The sequence below is a fragment of the Hydra vulgaris genome, chromosome 14 (assembly GCF_038396675.1).
Source record: "Hydra vulgaris chromosome 14, alternate assembly HydraT2T_AEP".
Lineage (NCBI taxonomy): Eukaryota > Metazoa > Cnidaria > Hydrozoa > Anthoathecata > Hydridae > Hydra > Hydra vulgaris.
Window position 1 is genome coordinate 12,852,306 of NC_088933.1, and position 27,310 is coordinate 12,879,615.

The following is a 27,310-nucleotide window of genomic DNA, read 5'->3' on the forward strand; positions in this document are numbered from 1 at the left end:
TTCTTTTGTTTCAACTGATTTTTTGATGATGTTATTGTCTTAATATTCAAAGATTTTGTACTGGTCACACCGTGATGTCACGACATGACTTACACTCCAATGATATATTTATGTGGTGTCTCCATTTAAATTTATAAAACATTTTTAAAATGTTATGAAACTATAATAATACCTTTAAGTATCCAAGGCATAACAAAAACATATTACAAAATATCCACAAGAGCTGAAATACTGTCATTTCTTCTAATGACGGAAAATGCTAGATAATTTTTGTCACGTCGTGACGCAACCTTTTAATGCGTATACCTAAAAATCTATAAAATATTAAAACTAAATAATTTTGTTTTTAGAAACTGTAATGTATATGAAAATTTGTTAGTATCTTTAATTTTTAAATTTTTAATTTTAAATACGCTAAAATCTGATGTTTTTCCCAAAAAAAAAAGTCAAACGTCATGCCGTGACAACGTGGAATAGCCCTTTACCGTTTTTTCATGCAAGTTCAAAACATCAACATAGTTTTTTCAAGTAAGATTCAAGTTCATCAAGGTGGCTACTGAACTTTACAATATCCTCTGGAGTTACATCATCTTTTATAGTAAAAATTCAGAAAACCCACAAAGTTCTGTATTTAATGGATTATGACGAAAGAGTGCACGCTTATTAATAAATATGACACATTGTTAACTTTTAAGAGTTTTTTGTTATCGCTTTAGAGTAAATTAATATCATTAAATCTTTTATAAATGACTACGAAATCAAGTGCATTTCTTTTGATAATTCCTAAAGTTGGTAAAGAGTGGTTTTATTGCTACTTTCAAAAATTGAATGATGCTACCATATATTATAACAAAACACTTTAAACATGTACCCTTTGACAGGGTATCAAACTTCTATGTGCAAAAATAATTTTATAAAATTTTGATTACTGTCCTGGCTCTCAAAACATTCTATTACTTTTGGCATTAGATTTTTTTATTTACAGTTCGAATGGCATAAACTTAATGATGCATAAACATTTTCACCTAAATTTTTCCCAACAAGGTATTTTCTGTGCACCACACAATGAATACATAAAAACATTTGGTACTTAAGCCTTCAAAAAGCAACAAGTTGATAGCGTCCTACCATTGCGTATGCTCCAACGATAGCAGCAATTTTATTTTCTAGAATATATATATATATATACTTTTTTTATGTAAAGTATGGTTTTACAGTAGTAAAAATATGGATAATCCATTTGTATCCGTAATGAGAGTTATTGCAAATAGAATTTCTTCTTATAGTATATTATTTTCATTGAAATAACTAACCTGCTTATGACATTAATAAGGAGTTATTGTCAACAAAAAATCTAGACTTATCTAATTTCATGGAAAATGAATTTTGCTGGAAAACATAAAATTTATTTATTTAAGATATTATAAATTTTTCTCCATGTTATAATTTTTTCCACTTTTTGCAATTGTTTGCGATATGCGATAAAAGCCAAGTAATTCATCTTTGTTCGTTGTATTTTATTTTTTCAATTGACGATTTGTTGAAAATTATTATATTGGCTTGTTCTATTCATTTGAATGATATGTCAATTTTGATTTTGGGTTATGACTCCATAGCCTTATTTGATAATATTTTGTTGCATATGAAACACGTTGTTATATTTTTTTCTGATGCTTTCGCTGAAACCCAACTTTAAATATGCGGTAAATAGCCTTAACCAAGTTTCTTGTTTTTCCAACATTTTGTATAGTTTGCTCAATTTTTCTATAAAAATAAAATACTAATGTTAATTGGCTTGGTACTGACAAGTTGGGATGGCTTTTTTACTTACTTTTTTTTTACTTACACGAGTAAGTTAGTTTTTATCAAAAGTAAATTACATAAGCAATTTTAAACGTTTTATGTAAATTTACATTTCCGTATAAGTAATTAATTTTTTTGAAACAACTTTTACTTTATAATGTTAGTTTTTTTACTTTCAAAAGTAAGTTATGTAAAGGAAGATTAAATCAAAAAGTTACTACTTTTACATGAAAAAGCTGTTTAATCATACACGTAAGAGTTAATTACTTTTTAAAACTAAATGATATAAAAGTTCCTCAAACTGTAATTTAAATTTACCTTTAAAAGTAACTAATTAAAAAAAGTTTATATTTAAAAAAACTTGCATATCAAAGTAAATTACATAAAAAGTAATATGCTACCAAATATAAATTAAATTTACAAATAAAATATTATTTTTTAAGTAGGAATTTTTTATTTTAAAAGTAATGACAAATCTTTATTAAAAATAAATTATATAAAATAAAATTCAAATTACTTAAGCTTACATTTTATATAATTTGTAAAGTAAATTTAAAGTTATTTATTTAAACTACGTAAATTTACTTTTATTTTTATAATTTTGACAGGATCTTGTACAAAAGTAATGCAAAAAAGTAAAATTTTAAGTTACTAACATTTTGTTTGTCACTACATTTTATTTGCGGTTGTAGGTATTTCTTCCCTGTAAACTTTGAAAATATCAATAATAGGTTTCTGCCCATGATTAAAACCCGCTCTAGTTCCGGTACATCATAGTTTTAGCTATAATAACCATTCTCTGAACCAAACCTTCTCAAAAATATTCACTCTCTGGCTAACCATTCGAAGAGTCTAGAATTTAGACAAAGCTGAAACAAGGTAGTTAGCAAAAAGCTAAATGGGAGACTCAGAAAGGGTAGTTTATTTGAAAGGAAAATAATTGGCATTACTGTTAGCTCTTTTTTGCAAGTTTTTTGCGTAAATGTATTTATTACTTCAAAACCAAGAAGAGAAAGTTTAAACCTGTCCTGAATTATGGAGGCTATAATACCATGTTCTGAAAAAATACCTCTTAAAGTTTTGGTTTAAACAACTACAGTACTTTTATATGGGCATGAAAAATTTAGAACTTTTCACGTAAATATTTTTATCTGCATGTAGTATCAGTGGCCTAGCTACCGCAAGGCCAGTATAAGCAAAACTTATAGCCCTACAAGCAACTGAACCTAGAGCCGCAAGGTTTAGAAGCCCTAAGATATATTTACAGAGATTTTTTTGCTTTTTTTTTAGAAAAGTTATTGTCCAGAGAAACAGAAAATGGGCACCTTGACCACGTATGTCTACTGACTAAAATTACTTTGCTATACCACAGTGTAATATACATATAACCCGAGCTGTAGCTAAGCAATGATTTATGCGTAGATTAAGAAATAAAACTTGTGGTGATTGGAGCCTGGAATAAAAAAACCCTAAAACATCTACCATCACTACTCTAAATGTGTGGGCAACGAATTAGTAACTTTTATTTTTTATTCTCTTACACTAAATTTAAGTCAATAGGTTTTAAAATTTAAAATTCAAAGGTTATTATTATATAAATTGTGCACCCAAACCAAATAAGGTGGTTGTTTCAACATTTTCCTAAATATTCTAATGTGGTATAAACAAGAGTTTATATACTTAAGTTTCGCACTTAAGTATGTTTTATTCACCAAAAGTATATTTATTAATCAAAATCATTGGTTTTTCATAACTATATTAATATTACATCTCAGATTTTCGCAACTAGACATGAGTATATTATTGATTACCATAAAGTCAGTGTTGAAAAATGAGTTTAATATGGTTTTTAACAACACATTAAAAGACCTCATTTGTACATAACTATTTGTTTTATTTTTATTTACACTTTGCCGATATAAAAAAATTTACAGTCGTAACTTATAAAGAAATAATTAAATGACCGGGGCTAGAAGAAGACAAATTTAGTCTTGTCATTAAGCCCCAAAAAATGCGTCATTACTAGACAAAATATAGTTTGACAATAAAATATAGTTTCAATGTATATATCTCTGATATAAATTATAAAAGAAAATTTAAATATATCGCATATCGTTTAAAATTTATAGTTTTTCAAAAAATAAGATATAACAATTGCTTTATAAAATAAAAAAAACAAAATTTATTAAAATATTAAATGACAAAAATAACATTTGAGAATTGGTTAGAAAAATAAGAAGATATGATTTTATATAAAAACATTTTATTGGTAGAGCATTTTATAGTTTAACTTATTTAATTATATTTATAATACTTTTCATTGCCAATTAAGTAAAAGCAAATAAACAGTATAAAATAAAAGTAAAAGATTAATAAATAACGCAAAAATAAAAAATGAATTTCTCAAAAAGAAGATTATCATTTAAAATGATAAAAATATATGTACAATTATTGATTAATTATGTATTAATAATCTAAAGTAATTAATTAATTAACTATTAATTATTGATTTCTAATATAAAGAAGTTTTATTAGAAAAAAATTAATTCATTTTCAGTTAACAATAGAGAATTTAGTAGCGGAATAATAAGTTTTGGATTGAATGTAGTTGTATTTTGAAAATCTATTAGGGTATATGTGATTTATTTTTTCAAAAATTGAATAAAATAAGATTGGTAATATATTTTTATCAAGTTTGAACATGAAAATAAGAACTTGATAGAGGTTTAGTTTATATACATTTAGGATATTGAGTTCATTAAATATTGTTTGTGTGTGTGAGAAGCGACCTACGTTTGAAATTATCCTTATAGCCTGTTTTTGTTTGCTAAGCAATTTTTTTATTTTCGTCGCGTTAGTGCAACACCAAGCAATGTTCGCATAACTTAAGTTGCAATGAATAAAAGAAAAGTAAATGTTTTTTAAACAAGATCGATGTAATAATTGCTTTGCATTGTACATTATACCTAAATTTTTTGATATTTTATCTTCAACTACACCTATATGTTCCCTCCAGGTTACATTTTCGTCTAGAAACACGCCTTAAAACTTTATTGATTTCTCTCTCTTTATTAATTGATTGTCAATAAAAAGGTCCGAAAGTTCTAAGGGAATATCTGATTTTTTATGTAGGCGATGGAATAAAGTGTATTTTGTTTTAGTAATATTTAAAGATAACTTGTTTGATTTAAACCATTGGGTGAGTTTGTCTAGTTCTTTGTTTAATGTTTGGAATAATATATTGATATCTTTATTGGAATAAAACAAGCTGGTATCATCTGCAAATAAAATTGTATTTAAATGTTAGAAAATTTATTTAAATCGTTTATATAAACAAGAAATAGAAGTGGCCCTAAAATCGATCCTTGAGGAACACCACAAGTAATTGTCTCATAATTAGTTTTTCCTTCATCATAAACTATATACTGCTTCCTATTAGTCAAATAACTCTCGAACCAGGACAAGTTAGTATTTTTTATACCATAACTTTTGAGTTTCGATAGAAGGATTTGATGATTGACTGTATCGAAAGCTTTACTTAAATCGATAAAAAGACCAAGGGTGTACTTGCCTTCATCAAACGATTTAAATATGTCCGGAACAAGGTGAATGATTGCATGATCGGTGGAATGGCCAGATTTGAATCCAAATTGTTTATGGTAAAGAATATTATTTACATTTAAAAAAGAATAAAGCCTATTATACATAACTCGCTCTAATATTTTAGAAAAACAATTAAGAATTGAGATTGGACGATAATTTGCAACTTCAGAAGGATCGCCTGATTTTAAAATTGGAATGATTTTTGCAATTTTTAGGTTTTCTGGAAAAACACCATGTCTTAAAGATAAATTAAAAATATGTAATAATGGAATTGTGATGTATTTTATCGATTTGATAACGACATTACTACTTATAGAATCGAAACCTACACTTTTTTTGGGCTTTAACAAAGAGACTGCGTCTAATAATTCATTTTCCGTAAGTTTAGGATTAGACATAACACTAATGTTGTTTGAGGTTACGTAAGACTTAAAGTGTATTTTAGAAGTTGCTATATTTGTTGATAAAATAGGACCTATATTTACAAAAAACTGATTAAGTGTTTCGGCCACTAAGGATTTATTTACAATGCAATTGTTATTAACTTTAAGATTTTTCGGAAGTAAATTACCGTATAAACGTTTTTTACCGATTACCTCCGTTATAATTTGCCATGTTTTTTTCGAATCATTTTTGTGTTTAAATAATTGTTCCGAATAGTAATGTTTCTTTGAGCGTTTTAAAACTGATTCATATAGCCGTTTATAGGTTTTGTAATTAGTTTCGTTTTTAAGAGTTTTTTTTTTAAGAAACTTGTTATATAAACGTTGTTTTTTTTTGAGGATTTAAGAATGCCCCTCGTGATCCAGGGGGTTTAAAAGTGTTTTTGTTTTGATAACTTTAGTAACTTCCGGGAATGCTTTATTATAAAGATTAAGAAATTCAGTTAAAAAGATATCATATGCTTTATCGGCATTTAGATTTAGTTATAGGGTGTCTCAGTTGACACCAGTAAGAAGTTTATGAAAATTTTTGATGGAAGCGTCGTTGTTGTAATTAATTTTTTTCTATCACTAAGAGCATCATAGTCGATGCATTTTTGCGATAGAATAAAAATAGGGAAGTGATCAGAAATGTCAGATTTAAATATACCTGTCCTTATTTTAATATTTACGAAATCATTTGTAATAATTTGATCTAAAGATGTTGCACTTTCTCTAGTTACTCGCGCTGGTTTATTGATTAGGGGAATATAACTGTTTTGAAAAATTGTGTTAAAGAAGTTCTTAATGTTTTTATTTTTGTCGTATTCTAATATATTAAGATTAATGTCACCAAAAATATAAACCGATTTATTTAAAGACGATTTTTTTTTAATTATACTTTTAATGTGATCTTCAAATGCCTTAATACTTCCTGAGGGCGGTCTATACAAAGCATGGATGACGATATTTCTTGAAGTTCTATTAATAATTTCAACACATAAAGATTCATAATCATTAGTGGTTGAACTTAACTGTGGTTTCCTTTTGAATAAAATTGAATTTTTTATGTATATACACAAACCTCCACCTTCCTTATTTGATGCTCTAACTTGATGAATTACTTTATAATTAGGTAATTGAAAATCGGAATTGTTTTCAATGCTTACATCGTTACACCATGTCTCGCTGAGACAAATTACCTGAAATCTAATGTCAATTTTATGTAAAAATTGTTTCAATGACTCAAAATTTTTTTGAATACTTCTAATATTAATGTGAAGCATTGAAAACGAATTATCTTCCATTCCTTTATCAATAATTTTTGAATTTGGGTTATAGTATATCGGGCTAGTATTTATAATTACTTGACTATCGTTAAAAAAATTATAATCGGGATCCGAATAGTTGTTTAAAATTATTGGCTTTTTCTGTGAATTAAAATTTATGTTTGATAAAACAATATTATCAGCCATTTTAAATAAAAAAATAAATCGATATAAATTTAACTAAAAAAAAAAATCATTTAACATGACTTTTTTTTTTCTAAATTCTTTAACAATGAGCTTATCATATATAACAACAGAATATTTACCGTTTATCCTATGCGTTTTGCTTTCTTCAAGAAGTTTCTTTCTTATTATAGTAGTTTCTAGCGAAAAATCCTCGTTAATATAAATTCCAGAACCTTTTAGTTTGTTGGCGTTTTTTAAAATCTTTACTTTGTCTTTATAATTTAGTAACTTAATTACAATTGTTCTAGGCTTTTTAATATAGATAATATCAGTTCTGTGCGCTCTTTCTATGATTACATCTTTTACATTGAGGTTATTTTGAATTTGATGAAAGGGTACCTCCCCCTTCCCCCAAAGATTCTATATATGCATTTAAACCCCAACTTTAAAGAAAAACAAATTATCAGAGAAAAAAATTAAGGGTACGACCCTTGCCCAGGAAACAAATTTAACACGCATGCTCATCGGGACTACACAAATGCTGTCATGATTAAGTAAATTAAAAAAAAAAAAAAGAGATTCAAAAAAATGAAGTTCTCCAGTTGCCTCTGAAAAAAATTTTAAGATGTACTTTTACTAACTTTACACAAATGCTGGAAGTTTCTGAGCTCTAGATAGTCTGGAAGGTAGTGAAAAATTAATCGCAAGATTCTGGGACAACTGACAACCGAAAAACATCTTGTGAAGTCAAACTAACGTTTGAAAAAAAAATTACAAGTTTATTCTAAAGCATTATTTTAATTGAGTAAGATTTTATTTTTCTAATCATCCTTGTGCGGATTGGACAACAACACAATAAATAAAAAAGGTTATTCGGGTGCCTACAATCTACAGTAGAAGATTAAACAGCTTTCCTTATCATCTTTTTTTAAATAGATTATATTTGATAAAACGCAATAAAAGATTCTATCTGATAAACACTCCTTTAATCATATTAATGACATCAGATAGTTTTAGCAGCCGATGTCCTTTGGGTACCAAAAATGTAATATTGCGTCATATTACCATAACAAAATACTCAATTGAAAAGGCAAATACAAATAAAAAGAAAAATTGGAGAAAGCGCGCTCTAACAAATAGTGACATAGTCAAGGTTTACACTTGCATTAATTACCCATAGCTTTAGAAATTATCTACCCCCTCCCTAACCCCCCACCGCCAAAGTTTCATTATGGCCATTACCCTGCTCAGCAAAAAAAAGAAATAAAAAATCACTGATTATTTAGCAGCCCCTGTTAGCACTCATGCGGCAGGGAACCCGTCTCTACACTACTGGTATACCCGCATGTTGACTATATTTGCCTCTAATTATAATGGAACTACCCTTTATGATATACGTGAAAAAAAATCTTTTCCCAATGCCCCACTACACACACTACCCACACACATCAGAGTATTACCTGAAGTATTACCCTAAAGTGCCCTCAAACAAGCAATGGATGTTAATACGCTACCTATCTCAAAATTTATACTAAATCGACATGAAACGACTGTTCTTTGAGAAAGTAAGTAATATAACTTACATTTTACTTACTTACAAAGTAAAGTATAAAATTTCAAAGAAAAATTTACTTTTGTTTGTTAAAGTAAATAACAATTTGTGTCAAATTACTTTTATGTAAACTGTTATTGCTAATTAGTTTCTTTTACAGGTAAAAGTAATTAAAAGTAATTTGTTGTTATGATGTAGTTTTATTTTACTTTGTAAAGTAAGTGTTTTGTTTTTTAAATATTATATTTACCTAAGTTTATTTCATAAATAACTTTTTTTACATTTAAAAAGTAAATTACATTTAGATGTAAATTTTTTACTTAATTATAACCAAAACTACTTTTCAAAATAATTTACTTTACACAATTTACCATTAAAAGTAAGTTACATTTACAAGTAAATGTAAAAATGCAAATAACTTTTACTTGAAAAAGTAAATTATCTTTTCAAGTAACAGTTACTCATTTAAAAAACTTAACAAGTAATTAAGTTTTACACGTTATATAACTTATGCAAAAAAAACGAACTACTTTTTAATGTAAGTAAATTATATATTTTTATATGAGTTATGTAAAGTAATTTACGCTCGAAAGTAATTCACCCTTTTATACATCAAAATAAGTAAAAGTGCCATTCCTACTGACAAAAGATTGGAAATTACGAGTATTTTCTATTTAAATATTTTTATATTTATTATTTTTATTATTATTATTTAAATTTATTGAACGCACCTGTAATAGTATTTAAAAAGTAAAAAAAAAAAAAAAAGAAAAAGGAAGAAAGTTCTTTCCTGTCATTTTTACTTAACAATTCTTTCATTAAGAATTGGTTTGAAAATGTCTCTTTGCTCTTTTGCATTCCAGGACTCTACTGCAAATTTTAAAGTTTGTTCAATATCTGGGAGATTTTACTCTTTGAAAATGATATTTTAACCTACTTTTTGTTTTGTATTAAATTACCCGTTTTTTTAAAATTTAACGCTAGACAAAGATACAATTCTCGAATATCGGAAATAGATGAGTGTTGTATAAATAAATAGTTATTCAGTTGTGAAAAAATAATGTGTAAAGTTGATTTATTCTTAAAAAGACAAATGAACAAGTTTAGCTTATTTTGTTTGAAGCAGTTTAAAATTTCTTTAAATAGAGGATTTTTATAGTTCCTAAAGTTTAATATCATCCGCATGTGCTATCACGTCTGTAAAGTTACCATATGTAGATGTACTGACAACGCTTTTTAATGGTTTTGAGAAAGCTCTCAGTGTAGATATTATTGAGGTGAGTTGAAAGAATTGAACCTTGTTTTAGACAAAAAGACTTGATTCAAAACTGTCGCACTACTATTGTTGTATAACGAAGAGATGCAAAATATACAGAGTAACTTTTTTCAAAATATAATTTTTCAAATTGGATATCTCAGTTACAGATATCAAAGGCCTTTTCTGAAAGCAACCATTTTTTAATGAGTTTTTTTTTCAGGAAAAATTTTAAACGTTTATAAACAGGAAGCATCTTTCTAAACTGAAAAAAATCGTAACGGTCGGGATTTTCAAGTAGACGGTATCCTTGGTAGGGACCAGTTTGACTACCACTGTGTTAGGGATTAAATAGGACCCCCTTACATTCTAACTTTTTTAAGCACACGAAAACTTAAATTGAGCGAGATTTGGCTTTAAGGAGCTATTTAAAATAGTATTGTAATCTTTTAAGATTGTTCCTAGCATACCACCTGTTCCACTTTCTGATGACTTATTATTTTTTAATGTTTGATATAAACAGTATTCATTAGTAGTATGGAATGATGCAGGAATGTATCTGTTGTGAGTGTTTATAAATTTATCTTAAACACTTTTGTAAAGACATTTTTGTTTCAATGGCTTCTTAGAGAATAAAAAAAGGATTCTTGATGTGGCATAGTTGTTAATAGCGTTAAAGATTGTTGTGAAGGTTTAGCCTACGGGTCATTGCTTTTATTAAATAGGAAAACTGCTTGCAAGCTGAGACTCTTACTACGTTTGATCAACAATTTTTTTTATGATCCAACGAACTATTACCCAAAGTATTGAGGTGGTAGAAGACTGATGCTTACAGCTCGCCAACTGCAACGACGATAGACTGTAAATTGTGCAATTAACAAGTCAACTATTCTCAGATATGCAAAATTTGCACATCCCCATCAGTGACGGATCCAGGAATTTTTGATATTTTTGGATTGGAAATTTTTGATGTTGAAAAACTTTTGTATTATGTACCATATTTCTGTCTCCTAAAAAAAAAGGAGGGCTTTCGGATTCTGGTGGGGGGAGGATGCATATTTCCATTCCTCCTGGATCCATCACTGCTCTCCAGCACTAACTAAAGCACACAAACGCAGTAAGTGGAAAGCAGGGGAGTATTGATTTAGGGTTCGTTCGGTTATTTTGGAAAAAGTACGAATGGCTTCACTTCTACTAAATTAAATGCTGAAAGATATAGAAATTTTTTTGATGATCATTTAAATGAAATTTCACAAAAATTTGGAAATACAAGTTTTATTTAATCAGCAAGATAACTCTTCAATTCATAGAGCAAAGTTAAATATCCCATGGTTTACCAGCAAGAAAATTCGATTATTGGAATGGCCAGCGCTCTTACCTGAGTCAAATCCCATTGAAAACATATGGGGCATATGAGCAAGTGGTACTTATTCAGAAGAGAAACAATATTCAAACGTTGATGAATAGAAAAAAACAATTGCACATGTTTGGAAGTACATATCTCTCGTTCTCAGAAAAAATTTGGAAAAAATATTTTGAATGATCTCAAATTGAATATTTGAGATCATTCAGAATTGTGACAATAAAACAAAGTATTAAAAATAGATTCAAATTAATATACAACTCATTATCAAATTTTGTTGAACAAGTTACGTTACAACACATGATCAAATTTTGTTGAACAAATAAAGATACAACACATCGTCAAATTTTGTTGAACAAATTACAATACATCATCAAATTTTATCGAACAAGTTACAACACATCAATAAAGTTTATTGAACAAAATTGAAATGAGGTTATAAATTTGCACCATCATTTTTCAAGAATTTTAAAATTAATTAACAAAATGAGTTCAGACTGTATTGCAAGTGAAATATTAATTAAGATAAATGCTAAGCAGTGGTGATGTAAGCAGTGGTGATGTAAGCAGTGGTGATGTAAGCAGTGGTGATGTAAGCAGTGGTGATGTAAGCAGTGGTGATGTAAGCAGTGGTGATGTAAGCAGTGGTGATGTAAGCAGTGGTGATGTAAGCAGTGGTGATGTAAGCAGTGGTGATGTAAGCAGTGGTGATGTAAGCAGTGGTGATGTAAGCAGTGGTGATATAAGTAGTTGAATAATTTAATTATAAACATTTATTTGCAATATCTTGAACTTTTGGTGAGGATATAAATCTGCACTGCGCTGTATAATACTAAGTCCAAAAAGAAATTGGTTCTATAAAGAATTAAAAAGATAAAGATAATGCTAATACATACAATACTACAGCTAGTTACTCTACAAAGACTATGAATTTTCAATTGAAATTCTCTGACTAAAATAGCGGTACCTTAACTATACACCAAAAAATTTGCATTCTTTATTTACTGAGATTTTTAAAGTAAAGTTACATATTGCATCAACATCTATGAATGAATTTTTTATGTTTTTTGAACCAAATCTGAGATATGAAAAACAAAACTTCCCAAATACTTGTACAAAAAGGCGACAAACAATTCCACAAGTGGAGGGTTGACTCCAAGGAGAACATTGGTTTGTGGATGTGCTATTGTGGATTGTGACTCCAATAATCTATTTTGCTCAAACACAAAAGTGAACCAGGTACTTCGTTTACTTTTAAGCACGTAAAATCTGAGATAATTAAGTACAAGTTGTAAAAATAGAATGATAAATAGAAAAATTTCTTGGTAGAAAAATCTAATAATAAATTTGCTTTAAGATCCTTTTGATAAAAAATGATTTTATTCAATTATATATATAAAAGATAATACTAAAAAGGCAGTAGTTGCAGCACTATGATTTATAAAATATTATTATAATATTAAAATATTATTATGTTTAAAAAAATATAAAACTATAATTAGCACTTAAATAAAAAATATTAAAATGTTAATTATAATTACCATTTTAATTCAACTTAATAATGCATATTGCTGCATATTTTTGGTTGTCCATAAACTAAGTCACGTTGTAGAGGGATAAAAGGTTAGTGGTTTTGTAATAACTCGTATGAGACTTGTTACTAAAGAGTTACGATGTTTTAAAAAAAGGAGGGCAAGAAATCAAAAACGGTCTAAAATAGCATGACATAATTTGTGGAATACCCCATTTTGTCTTTTTTAGAATAATCCTAAAAGCGTATAATTGAATATTTATAATACTTTTCATCAAATTTAAAAACAATTCATAAGTTTCTTCAAACGCAACGAGGGACAAAGATGATCATAGGATTTAAGCAAAAGTCATATAAAAATAGATTTACAGTTCTAACCCTAACCAAACTTGATGGCATTCGAGTTAGAAATGACTTGGTTCAGCAATACAAGACTGTCCTTACGGTCTTACCACAGAGCACCATGGAAGAGTATTTAGTTAGGAAGCTCACACCTCCATCCTTACCAATGTCTTTTATTGGAAATGAGCCGGCAAAGAATTTCTGACCTCTTCATTCCGAGCCAGAACTCTAACCACTGCACCACGGCTGCGAGTAACCTTCTTAATGTATAACTTTCTTGGAAAGAACTTAAGACTAACTAAGGCATTGATAAGAAACTGTTAGGGTGTATAGAAGTTCTTTACTAACTGCGCAATCGAAGCATGGAACGCTCTACCATCAAACGTAATTAACGCCTTTTCTATCAACGAATGCAAAAAGCCAATACGACGCACTAACAAAATAAGCACCGCTACACCGTGTGTCCAGTATTCATCAAAACAAAGGTGCCTGGTGCTGCGCTTTTCTATCAATATATTAGAAACATTTAAATCTATTTGGATTTAATTTGCTACAAATATTATTGAATTTCTGAATAAAAAAATTAATTTTGATAATAAGTGTTTTGCATTCCCTCAACAATAGCGTCACATGATAACCTCGTACTCAAAAAGAAGTCTTTTAATTATTTATTGTTTAGTTTTCTAATTTTTTTACTTATAATAAAATTGTTAGCAATTATGATTATAAATAAAAATTATATATATGTATATATATATATATATATATATATATATATATATATATATATATATATATATATATATATATATATATATATATATTATTATATTATATTATATGTATATATATATATATATATATATATATATATATATATATATATATATATATATATATATATATATATATATATGTATATATATATATATATATGTATATGTATTTATATAAATATGTATGTATATATATATATGTATAAATATATATATGCATATATATATATATATATATATACATATATATATATATATATATATACATATATATATATGTATATATGTATATATATATGTATATATGTATATATATATATATGTATATATATGTGTATATATGTATATATATATATATATATATATATATATATATATATATATATATATATATATAAATGTATATATGTATGTATATATATATATATACTTTATATTTACCAAAATCAAAACTAGGTTATGTTACATAAAAAATATATATATAGTATATAAAACTATCAGAGCATGGGGCAAACTATCAATTGTCTATTTTTGACATTTTTTATACTATTGTTAAAATTAAACTAAATTCAAGCAAAAACTGAAAGATTGAAGCAGAAACAGAGATATTAAATGGAAAACTAAGAGAATAATATACAATTTTAAAGATTAAACATTGTATTGTGGAGATAACTTAGGCCAGATTTCTAAAAGATATTTTAACGCTTCAACTTGTTTCTTAATATCTATCATATCAAACGTTAAAGCTGGAGGACACATCATTACAGGACCGAAGCAGACAGCCAAGTTTTTGAAATCCATTTTGTTTTTATCTTTTTCAGAATCTACTCGTAGTAAATGCTCCATAACATAAATAAGCGTCTCCCTGTTTGAGTAATGCACACTCTTCATTGCGTCTAATAAAACTAAATCAAAGCAGCTTTTGTTATCGTCCTCAAGAGACTTCTCGTATATTTTTAAAAAAAGTTTTTGGGAAATTAACGGCTGAGGCAGTTCTCTAAGATAGTCTTTCAGAACACCTGATACCACGTGACAGTCAAACTCGTCAATATTTTCGTATTCAACAACTTTTTCATCAAACTTTGCGCGCAAAATCTTTTTCTTTCTGGCATTTCCATTTATACGATATATTCCTTCAAGAGAAAGACCATACTGTTCAATTTTTTCAACGCATCTTCTGACAATAAATGGAATGGTATTACAATCGTCAATTAAAGTTTGCGCAATGTTAAAACCAAACACACCTTTTAAACGTTTTGATGGTGCGCGATTCAAAAAGTTATTAACTGCAATGTATTTGAGCGACAAATACAATTTAATTCCAAATTTAACCGTTTTTAATATTATGCTAACAATGTTATTATGTGCAAATATATTTTCTAAATGTATTCTACCAATGTCGCTTGGCTTCTCTTTTTTGTTTAAAAATAGCTTCAGTTCAACTGAGGAAGTTTCGTTAATCTCAATTTCAAAAGACTCGTCAATTTCTAGATCTTCTTGCATCATTTTTGCTGATGTTTTTGCTTTAAATTCGCCATCGGTTTCTAAGCTGCATGAAAAAGATCCTTGCTCTCGGCATCCAATTACTTTATGAATAGAAATGTGAAGACTTCCTGTAAATGGTTTTTTCTGCATCGAATTCATTTTATCACTTTCATATACACAATCCTCTTGATTTGAATCCAAAGTAGATGGTTCATCAACACTAAAAGAGTTGTCAAGAGATTTCTTTTGATCATGGTTTACTAAAACTGGTTTACGCAAATGTAGTTTTGAGTGTAAGATTAATGGCATAGCAGATTTTATTTCTATGCTTAAATCGTTTAATTCCCGCATCTTGGATGCAACTTCCTCCAGTGACAGATCTCTGATTTCATTCTAGAGTTACATACATACATTTAACTTACATAGCAAACATTTATTTAACATTTATATATTATATAAAAGTTATATAACATATAAAATTTAAATTATACATTTAAAGAACATTTAAGCAAGTAATAGATGCACTTGTTGATAATAGATACAAGAGAATAAAAATCGGCAAAACTCAATAAAACTATAAAAAGATTTCATAAAAAAGGTGTTTTAAGTTTATTTTGGGGTTATGAAAATCATTTCTAAATCATTATCATTAAAATGAGAGCATTTCCATTTCTGTGCGTGATTTTTTATTTTTTTAGTTTTTACAATAAGACGTTAAGACTTGAAGCAATATGCATTATGATTATCTTAAAGAACAATTATAACAAAAATACTTCTATCATCTTTTTTTATCATCAGATTGATGATAAAAAAGATGATATATTTAAATATATATATATATACCTGAATGTTTACATATATATATTTTTTACCGTTTTATATTTTTTGTGCGTTAATGTCGCAATGGTTTGAAAAATATACAATGATTTTTTAAATGCTATACTCTAAGTATAAATATTTGATATAATTTTCACTTTTAAAGATGTAATACTTTATTTGAAATATTTCACTTGAAACGCTCACAAGCAATTAACTATCATAAAAATAACTACATGAACTCGACAAGTTTGCAACGTGCATGACTTCCGTGCATGACTAAACATTAACTGCTTAACTATACTATTTTTTGTTTACAAAATATTCATATAAACTAGAATTAAATAAGAGTAAATTGAAGATTTTTATTTTTATAAATATAATTGACAAAATATACGAGTTTACATGCTTGATTTTATGGAAATGTAAATTAGCATTAAAAACTGTAAAGTGCAAAGCAAACCTCGAGATATAGTTTATTAGAATTTGGGTTTTTTTATAAAAATTTTAAAAAAATGATCAAATTAGAAAACTATATTAGAAACATAACTTTGAATATTTAATGTTTAATTTTTAATATTAAAAGTAATATTTCAGAAATATGAGAAACTCTCAAATAAAGAATAACAAACCGGATCTGACGTTTTAATAAGAGACTATTACAAAATGTTTTGTATTTTAACATGATTAGATTTAACAAAAACTTTATAAAAAGTACTTTAGACTAGAGAAATGTTTTTTCTCCATAAAAAAAACAACTTATTGCAAACTAAGTAATAATAAATTGTTGTATTTAATAAGGACAAAACTAGTATTGCTAAAACAGATAAGTTAATTGCATGAATGCTATCGATAGTCAAGTTAAACCTTTTTTGAGGGTAGTGCACAAATTTCTAAAGGTGTTTAAGTTATCAGAGGGAAAGGGCAAGGTTGTTATTCATTAATAATTTTGTAAATTTCTTATAGTCAGTGATCTGACTATATGAGGTTTTTATAGCCATTAATCATCTATATGAAGTGTGTATGTATAAATACATGTAAATGTTGTATGTTGCTATATGACGAATGACGTTTTCCAAATACTTCCACGCACTCTTTTCTAAGTTCTATGAGCTAGTTTCTATGAGCTAAGCAGTAGTGTTGTGAAGAACCGGCTGGGTCCGCAGCCGCGGAAGATCCCAGTGTTATTAGGGGCTTAAGCCAAGTTTTTCACATCTTTTTTAAAAACTGTTATTCTTAAAAATAATATGCAAGTATATATAAACATAGCAACATTAGCAATTTTTGCTATTATTATATAGCTAAGAACTACAAGCTCCTTTTCAGACTATTTTTTTAGCTTTAATAATAATCTTAACTAATACTTCAAATAGCGAGCTTTTTATTTAATAATATCTAAAAAATGAAAACAAACTGTATTAAACTGTAAATATACAATTTATTTAAGTTGTAATTTCTTCACCATAAACTATGCATGATTAATTTAATAAAGACTTTTGATATTATTTTATATTCTATAGAATATATTATTATATAAGTTGCTCATTTAAAAAGGTAATAGCAGCACTTACGTTTATTTGACATTACCCATTAGCGTAGCAACCGCAAAAAGATCCTTAAGCACATTAAAAAACATTTAAGGACAACAATGGCGCAAATCATTTGAATGATTTGCGCTATTGTTGAATGCACTAGACCTAATAGTTACTGTATCAGAAATAGCATCTAAATCAAATTTAAAACGTGTTATAAACCAATTTGCAGCTATAAAGACAAGAAAAAAACTTTAATTAGATTTCCTACTTACTAGACTTGCATAATGTAAGATACTGGTTTCAATTTATCTGAATCAAAATTGTATTTGAAAATAAGCATTTTGTTTTCATGTATAATTTTTGTAAAGAAAAGGGAAGGGAAGGGGGGTAGCAGAGAAGTATTTTAGGGGCTAGGATTGAAATTTTGTGGGGAGGCTTGTTTTTGTCGCTACGCTACTGGAGCTTAAGCTTTTTATTATTATTACTAATTTTTTTTTTTTTAAATATAAACGGTGATGGTATTTAAATTGTTTGCTTTTCAAATATATCATAATAATGTTTTGATATTTCTCATTAAGTTCTAGGCAGTGATTTTAAATAAAACCACAATAAAAAAGATACAAACATTTTCTTTTTCCTTTATTTTAATGCATTAATTATTTACCAAATGTATCAATTTAAATGTGTTTCTATTAAATGTAATGAAAATAAGCCATTAATGAAATTTAAAAAAAAAAAGAAAATTTATGAAGGAGACCAGTCTATTAAACTAAATTGAAAACTTTTGATATGTCAAGTGCCTTTTGATATGCCAAGTGTCAATAGCCTTTGCCTTACCGCTTCTATCTAATATAAAATAGAATCTTTCATGTAGAGTAAGTTATTAGATTCTATTTGTAAATAGTTCTTTCTTATCCTTGGGAGAGATAGTAAGATCTTATAAAACCTATCCTAGCGGGTACACGACGTCAATCCAACGTTGGATTAATGTTGTAAATAAGTCGGTGACGTCGACCACCAAAATACAACGTTGTCTTAACGTTAGCTTCGTTTTAACGTCGCACTAACGTTGGAAACACGAACGTTGGAAAATTAAAGAAAAATTAAATATACAATAAGTTTTAAATTGAAACTTCCAGAAGTGTGTCCACTATCCAACATTGCTTTAAAATTTTGTTTTGCTTTTATTTTGTCTCATGTTTTTATTTAAATTTTAAGCCTAAAAGTTAAAACGTTATTGGAAGTTTTTTTACTTTTTTATGACATTTAGTTAGCTATCTGAATCGTGACTAAGTTTTTTAAGTCATCATCTACGATTTTAACTCTTTGAAACAGTTTATTTCTTATTAGCCTTAAATTATTGAATTTTTAGTAAAAATCAAAAAGTTCAGAAATATCTTAGATACGAAAAGGAGAAATTAAAACCGTTTGTTAAATAACTTTAAATGAAGAGCTCAGAAATAAATCCATAAAAAATCTTTTTAGATACTTAAGTCAGCCATTTTTAAATTGATATTTTCAATGTCTTACACAAGAGCTGGATGGATAGAAAATGGAGGGGAGTATGAGGGACACAAGTACCAAGTGTATGGATTAAGGATGCTAAAGTGTATTTGCCATGAAACTTAAATGTTAAGAAATCATTTCAAACTTTGGAAAAAACAAGTAAGCACTGGCACAGCTATATACTTAAGAAAACAAAAAGTAGTGTTGAGTGTGTGTCTTTATTATTTTAAGTAAGCATGTTTGTAATTTGTGTAATAACTTTATTCTAAAAATTTAGTAAAGTATTATGTAATAGATGTACATTTATATAAATATACACACACACACACACACACACACACACACACACACACACACACACACACACACACACACACACACACACATATATATATATATATATATATATATATATATATATATATATATATATATATATATATATATATATATATACTTATATGTATAAAATGTGATGAATTTACTACAATAAATGTGATGAATTTACTACAAGTGTTAAAGGTGAGGATCAAGCAGTTGATACTAAACAAAAAGTCATTAAACACAAGTCTTTGGTTTTGACAAATCATGAAAACGGTATCCTAAATCCTTTAACTAGCAGTACACTTAGGAAAGTTTTTGAAATTAATTTTGTAGAGAAATTAAGTAGTACATTTTAACCTCGAAAGGATGGAGTTTCTAATGGAACAAGTAAGTTTCCACTTTCAGATGCTACTGAGTAATGATTATTTTTGTTTCTAATATTTCCTGATATTATTTATAAATTATAAAATCAAGTATTTAAATTTTTTTATTTAAATTTTTTATATTTAAATTTTAATATTTCTTTTAAGTTACTTGGATTTTTTTTTAGATAATCATTTTTAAACCTTGTATAAAAATTTATAAGATCTTTTTCTTATTGCATTATAGATAGTTTGTGTTTTATGACACGTTAAAATGATTAAGCACCGATAACTCTCAAATTAAAACGTTTAATTATATCTCTATAACCCTGGTGGTATAGAGATATAATTAAACGTTTTAATTTTAAAGTTTCAGTTCAAAACTATTTCCTTATTAACAGAAATTAGAAATCCTGTTGTCAGAATAAAAGAAAAAAAGTTTTTTCTAAGTGAATCCGTAAAACGACTTGAAACTCTTAGTGGAGTTAAAGAGCTCGATCTGAAAATAAACAAGAACAATCTTATGTAGAACTGGTATATATTATTTCTACGGATTGGAACATGAATTAAAAATGTCATTCAAAAATGTGAGATATTGCTTGTAATTTAATTCACTTAGTATTTTAGCTAGCTATATTGTCATTTTTTTGTGTGTCTCTAAATTAATAATTGCTTTAAAAATAAATTTTTTTCGGGTTGGTTGGTTATCTGAAATTGGTGGACTATGTGTAAAAGAAGGTGTAAAAAGTATATTAAAAAGGTTTGTAAATTTTTTCCCACATTGTTTGTTGTATTGAAAATAAATAATAAACATTTTTTATGCAAATACTACCATGACCCCACATTCTAAAACAGGGCTCTATGCTAGGCTCGTTTGCAGGCCTTTTTTTTTGCGGGAAGATTTTTTTTTCCCGCAAAATATTATTTCAAAAATATATTTTTTTCGCAAAATATTTTCGAAAAACTAATAAAAGTTTAGGTAATTATACATATATCTGCCTAACATCCCCAAAGCTGTAAGATGTTACTATACATCGGCACTGTCCATCTGTCCAAGTTTTCTTTTTTGAGCTCCAGATTTATGTTTGTAATTTGAGTTTGACATGTTGTTTGAATAATTTGAAAATCTAAAAAAATAATTTTCCCTTCAAGACATCATTTCAATCTTGAACAGCAAATGTATCTCTTAAGGAAGTAAAAGTTTAGTTTTACATATCAGAATCATAATATTTTATTATGATATATATGTCTGAACACAAATAAGTTCAGAATAAATTGTTTTTCTTTTTTAGCTTATTGATTTGATTACAAAGTTCAACCTAATGTAAAATGATAAGCCGGAAAGATTATGAACCAATTTATGCTAATCAATCCATTAACGAACAAAAAACTATTATATGAGAAAAATGCGGGAAATAATTTACACAACGGTCCGCATAATAGTTTTAAGACCATAGCGCTCTAAAAGAAATCCCAAACTCCCAACACATGTTGTGTTCATATTTAAGATAATGTTAAAAAAATAAGTTTGAACCAAGTTTTTTTCATAAAAAATAATATTGAATGCATACCAAGAAAAACTAATCTTGTTGTTTTAGCCGAAGCTCGCCTTCTCCATTTTACTCAAAAACTCGGAATCTTTAAATTATAAGTCGCAATCTTCAAATTTCAGCGATTATTTTGAAGCGCGTTTTATTCATAAAAGTTTTAGTATTTGACTTATGAAAAACGAAATTCTGGACAAAATTTTGTGTATTTTTGTTCATAAATTTTTTTCGCTATCTGTTTAGTTATTTATTTTCTACTTTTAACATGTAAAAAGATATTAAAAACATTGCTATAAATTGTTATTGCGCTATACTTAATGTTAATAAATGATGAATATTTATTATCTCAATCAAGATTCTGATAAATAATTGTTTTATATTAATTACCCGCATAAAATTAGTAACAGCATTTTTATTTGGTTTGACAATATTTCGTCTGAATTTGCTTTGCGTGAAGTTCGGGAAGTCTAACGAAAAAACTTAGTTTGAATAACACGTAAAAATATATTTAAGCAAATGATTTAAATGACGGGGGTACTAAAGTCTTTTTATAACAAATGTAGGTAAAAAATAAATAACTAAATGAAAAGTTCAACATTAAACATCTTTTTTTTATTATTTTGCAAATGTAAATATTAAATGTTAACTTGAACTAAATTTACCTATTATTTAGAACGACTAAGCAATAAATGAAAAGTCCCTAATATTATGCGATATTGTGTTGTTTATTTAATTATTGTTGTTGTTTATGTTGATTATTTTCATCAATATAAAATAGTCCCAGATTGGATTGTTAGTTGCTTTGCTCATTGTTGGTTTATTTTTAATTTAATAATTTAATTTTATCTATAAGTTTCTACTTTAAGAATTCTACGTTAAGAAAGAAAAGTTTTTATTTCATCTCGCACTCTTTTTATAAATGAGTAGAACAAAAGAGAAAGAAAAGTTCACGTGATTAGACTTGAATTAGATTTGAATAAATACGATTAGATTTGAATAAATAAGAATTGTATAGAATATATGTATATATTTTTTTGCGTCACTCGTTCTTTTTTTAGATAAGAGAAATTAAAGTTTAATTGTAACTTTTCTTTGAATAAATGGGAATTGGAAGAGAAAATTGCTTGCAAAGTTGTATTTGTCAATTTTTTTGGTTTTTTAATTTTCTATGTAAAGAGGCAAATGCCAAATACGACACATAAATTGGCAAATACCAAATATAATGGCGGACGTGCAAACGTGTATACGACGCACCCCCCAAAGTTTAAAACACGTTTTATTGAAAATAATATTTTACTGACCTAGTAAATTTATATAATCAAACTAATAAGAGAGTAATTACATCAAGTGACCATAAGTGATGAATGGAGTTAAATCAACATCCTTTGAATGACCCTTGAATGACCCTTAAATGACGTCGACTTAACGTCGCTATTAAACGTTGTTAAACCTTTTTATTTCTAACCTTGAAACAACGTTTAACCAACGTTAGTGCTGACGTTTAATCAACGTTAAGACAACGTCTTATCAACGTTAATTTGTGACGTCGACTTAATGTCGTTATTTAACGTTAAAAACTCTTCAATTTTCAACCTTTACATAACGTCTAACCAACGTTAATGCTGACATTTAATCAACATAAAGTCAACGTTAAAATGCCCGCTGGGATGAGTTAGCAATAGAATGTTAGACTTAACTTCGACACTGTTAAAGAATTTCCACTGTTAAAGATTTTCCAAAAGTCTTCAGAACTTCTGAGATGAGATTAAAAATAATGGAGCTTTAGGCAGCACCTTTATACATAGTTTGACTTATAGATGGATCCTCAACTTTTATGTAATTAAAATAATTATACGAGGCTATTGCAGTTTTTTGGTTCATACATCCAGATACTCATTTGTATCTACTTAAATAGAAAATTTGTTTCAATCCTTAGATAATTCGGCCTCTCAAAAAAAAGTTTATAGTTAATACTATAGAGTAGTCATAAAAACAAATTACGGAAGTAGTAATTAAATACATACTTTACGAAATATTTCTTCAATAGATACAGGTTAGAAAGAACACTAAATAGAAAATCAAAGTGGAAAGCTTATTTCCAATCTAATTTTATTTGAATATTAAGTTACAAAAAAATGTATCGCAAAATAAAAAAACAATTAAACTTTTTAACTATATGAATTCTAAATAATTCAATGCACACACCGTCAAAAAATCTAAAAGTTACCCATGATAAAACATGATTGAAAACTCTTTGATTAATTCAATCATAAAAGTCAAAATAAGAGTCACCACATAGTTACCACTGCTACTATAATCATTACCTAGTTACCACTGCTTATCAACTACTTAAATAGTCAAATCATTTTTTTAGCTAATTCAGAAAATGTCTTACAGTGCAACGTTGCAGTTTTTTTTTTTCAAATCTGGTAGCATAAATTCTTTTCAATATAAAAAAAAAAAAGTTGTTTGGAACTCTTTAAGAAAAAATGATTGGAGCTAAAAAAACATAACTATAACTATCCTAAACTAATGGCTGGATAGCTCAGTTTGTTAGAGCGTCAAACAATAAGATAAAACCCGGAATGCTGTACGATACAAGTTCAAATCCTGCCACCGCCAACTCAGTATTACTTCGGTACGCAAAAGTTTTGGTCAATAACGGACGCTACTTTTGAATACTCTTACTATTTGTGGCTGTTCCTATGCTAAGCCAACAATATCTTCGGATATAACATTGTATAGAAAGATAAAGCATAAAAATTCAAATAAATAAATTTACCAACCAAAAATCCAGAACTAAAATATATATCATCTACATTATTTCTTGAATAACTAACCATATCATCAACATAATTTCTTAAATAGCAAACCATAATACTACATCAAGTACATATTTTAAAATATATCTGAATATGAAAGTGAAATTGATAATTTGATAAGTTCTATAGTTCTTATTGGTTCTATTTTTTTAATTTTTGATCATGTTCTTAGTAACATTAAGTAAAATGAGATTTTTAAAAAGATTATTAATTCTAGAAATAAACAACTAAGAAAATTAATTGAACTTCAAAAAAGTTAAGTTTCATTTATGCATTAAAGAGTATATGAAAAATACTTGTACCTAAAAGAATAAACATACCTGTACCTGTAGCTTAAAAATTAAATACCTGATTTACACGAAGTATTTCATCGCCAGCATAAAATAAACTGTTTACGTCAACAAAACTTCCCAGAGTGACGCGAGAAACAAAAATCCTTTCGTGAGTTTTTTCAATACCATTTCCTAATCTAATATAAAAACCAAGTGGTTGTCCTGGAGATTTTTTTATCTCTACATTTTTTATAACGTTTCCTTGTTGATCTAAAAAAATTTCTTTTATTCCTGACAACTTTCTTGCGGTATCTTCTACTAATTTAATGCTTAAACGCCTTTTGTTGTTATATTTATCATTAAGTTCAGTATTGTCTTCGAGTTGTTTGTTCTGCTTTAAAAAAATTCCTCTCTTGAAAAACTTCCTACTTTTTGAATCTGGAGAAACCTTTGGATTAATAGGATCACTCACAGATCGGATTCGAGTATTTCTATGAATTGCTTTATCTGCACGAAATAAATTTTCAACTGACATGGCAATGCGCATAGCAGAAGATTTTACTTTTTCCTGTTTCATTTTAAACTCTACCAAGTCAGATGTGAACTTGTTTTTGTCAATATTTAGACCTAAACTTAACTCCGTTTGTTTAGATAAATGTTTCCTTACTTTATTACTGGGTAAGCTGGTTTCACCGTCAGTGGCATCGCAATATCGCAAAGCATCTGTTTGTTCATACAGTTCAAAAGATGTTAAATCTCCAACGCTACGGCTTACATCTTTACAAGCAATATTAGTTCTAGCTTTGTTTAGTTCAGATTCGTCAAGTAAACAATACAGCAATGATGAGGACTTTTTATCTGAGCTTAATGGAAGAATTTTTTTTTTCAACTTGCTGTTTTCGTTACCGTTTGACAGATCGTTAAAATCGTCTCCACCATAATCTCTACCACTCATTGTCTCTTGTTTATTAACGAACTGATGACAGACAATTAATGAACTTTTGTTTTTTTTTTACATTATTTGCTTTAGAGTGAAAGTAATTTTACTTCGACTGTTATAACGAATAAAATATCATTAATTTTGTTTTTATCATTTCCTTTATTTTAGTTTTTACTTATAAAGCCTGTATCAAAATATGATTTGCATAAATGTTTTAATATTGTGACAAGTTTCTCACAAAACAGACGTAGACAAAATAAACTAATAAAATCTGGTTAATAAAGACATTAGATACACGAATAAAAAATATGTAAACTGTAAGTAAAGTAAAATAATAGTAAATGAATTTTCGAATAAGTATATATATATATATATATATATATATATATATATATATATATATATATATATATATATATATATATATATATATATATATATATATATATATAACCAAACCATCTAATTAGAGGTCCTTTATAAGTTACGTCACGCAATTTTTGACCGTTTTTGATCCCCTTTCCCCTCGTCAAAACATCGTAACTTTTTAGTAATAAGCTCATTAAAAGTCATCACAAAATTACCAACCCCCTCCCCCTACTCCAAAACGTAACGTAACTAATCTACAGCACTTACGATCACCGTTAGATACATCTGATGTATCCGGAGATAATAACGATCATAAAGCGTAGCTAAAACTTTAAAATAATTCAAATTTGAAACAGAAATGTTTTTTCTTGTCTCATTAAATTAACTAAAACTTTGCAGTTTGATTAAGTTATTTTTAGATAACAAAGTAACTTTAGCTGATTAATGAAAAAAAAAAGTTTCTAAACTTTAACATTAATATTAAGGTAAAACTGCGCACTACATTAACTTGTTTTTCTTGGTGTTACATAAGAGTAATTTCGATATTACCTGACTCAACCTTTTGAATTTTTTCCTTAAACGCAAATAAATCAGATAATTATAATTGATACCGATAATTATAATGATTATTACACCATTAGTTATTACAATAAAAAAATTTTTTTTTGATATTGATAAGTTCTTAAGTTTCGTCTGGTACCCAAACATTTTGACTTATATGAGTAACTTTTTTTTTATTCAAAACGGAACTCAAAAAAAAAAGCAGAATTGTATGCTGAATTTGAAAACAATTTTGATTTTTGTTTTAAATAAATGGATTAAAACTTAAAATAAATTTTTATTAAAAAACCCCGTTTTCAACAATTTTTACAATTAATCAACATTTTTAAGCACATTTGAGCTGTTTTTTTTAAACAAAAATTTTAATTTGATAATATTAAAATTTTATTCATTAAAAATTAAAAACTCATATACTATGACAATATTAAACATAAAATTTATTTTTCAATGTTAAAGTGAAAATATCAAAGGTAGGTTAGTTATTGAAATTAAAGTTTTGTTTTAAATTTTAAAAAATAAAATTCGAAACTCATAATTGCCTGTTTGTTTTTCTTACAAAAATTACAAACACGTTTTAATAAAACACGTTTTAAACCTTTTAATTTTGTTGTACATCATCAATCTTCTAACTTCTGTCAATTTTTCAATATTAAACATAAATGAAAAAAAA

General features: G+C 27.2%; 1 protein-coding gene across 1 annotated transcript; it reads right to left on the minus strand.

Annotated features, from left to right (window-relative positions):
* Positions 1-14,689: 14,689 nt before the first annotated feature.
* Positions 14,690-26,027, minus strand: LOC105847724 (rho GTPase-activating protein 100F). The gene is made up of 2 exons (XM_065818592.1): positions 24,847-26,027; positions 14,690-15,979 (listed from the first exon to the last, which is right to left on the minus strand). Exons 1-2 carry the CDS (start codon positions 25,723-25,725, stop codon positions 14,750-14,752), a joined length of 2,109 nt encoding a protein of 702 aa, XP_065674664.1. The 5' UTR covers positions 25,726-26,027; the 3' UTR covers positions 14,690-14,749.
* Between the last annotated feature and the right edge of the window lie 1,283 nt (positions 26,028-27,310).

Excerpts from the sequence above, each read along its gene's own strand:
- LOC105847724 (XM_065818592.1), bottom strand. The coding sequence starts at position 25,725 with ATGAGTGGTAGAGATTATGGTGGAGACGATTTTAACGATCTGTCAAAC. Across the intron at positions 15,980-24,846 it reads AAATACTTCGTGTAAATCAG|AATGAAATCAGAGATCTGTC; the intron begins GTATTTAATTTT and ends ATGTAACTCTAG.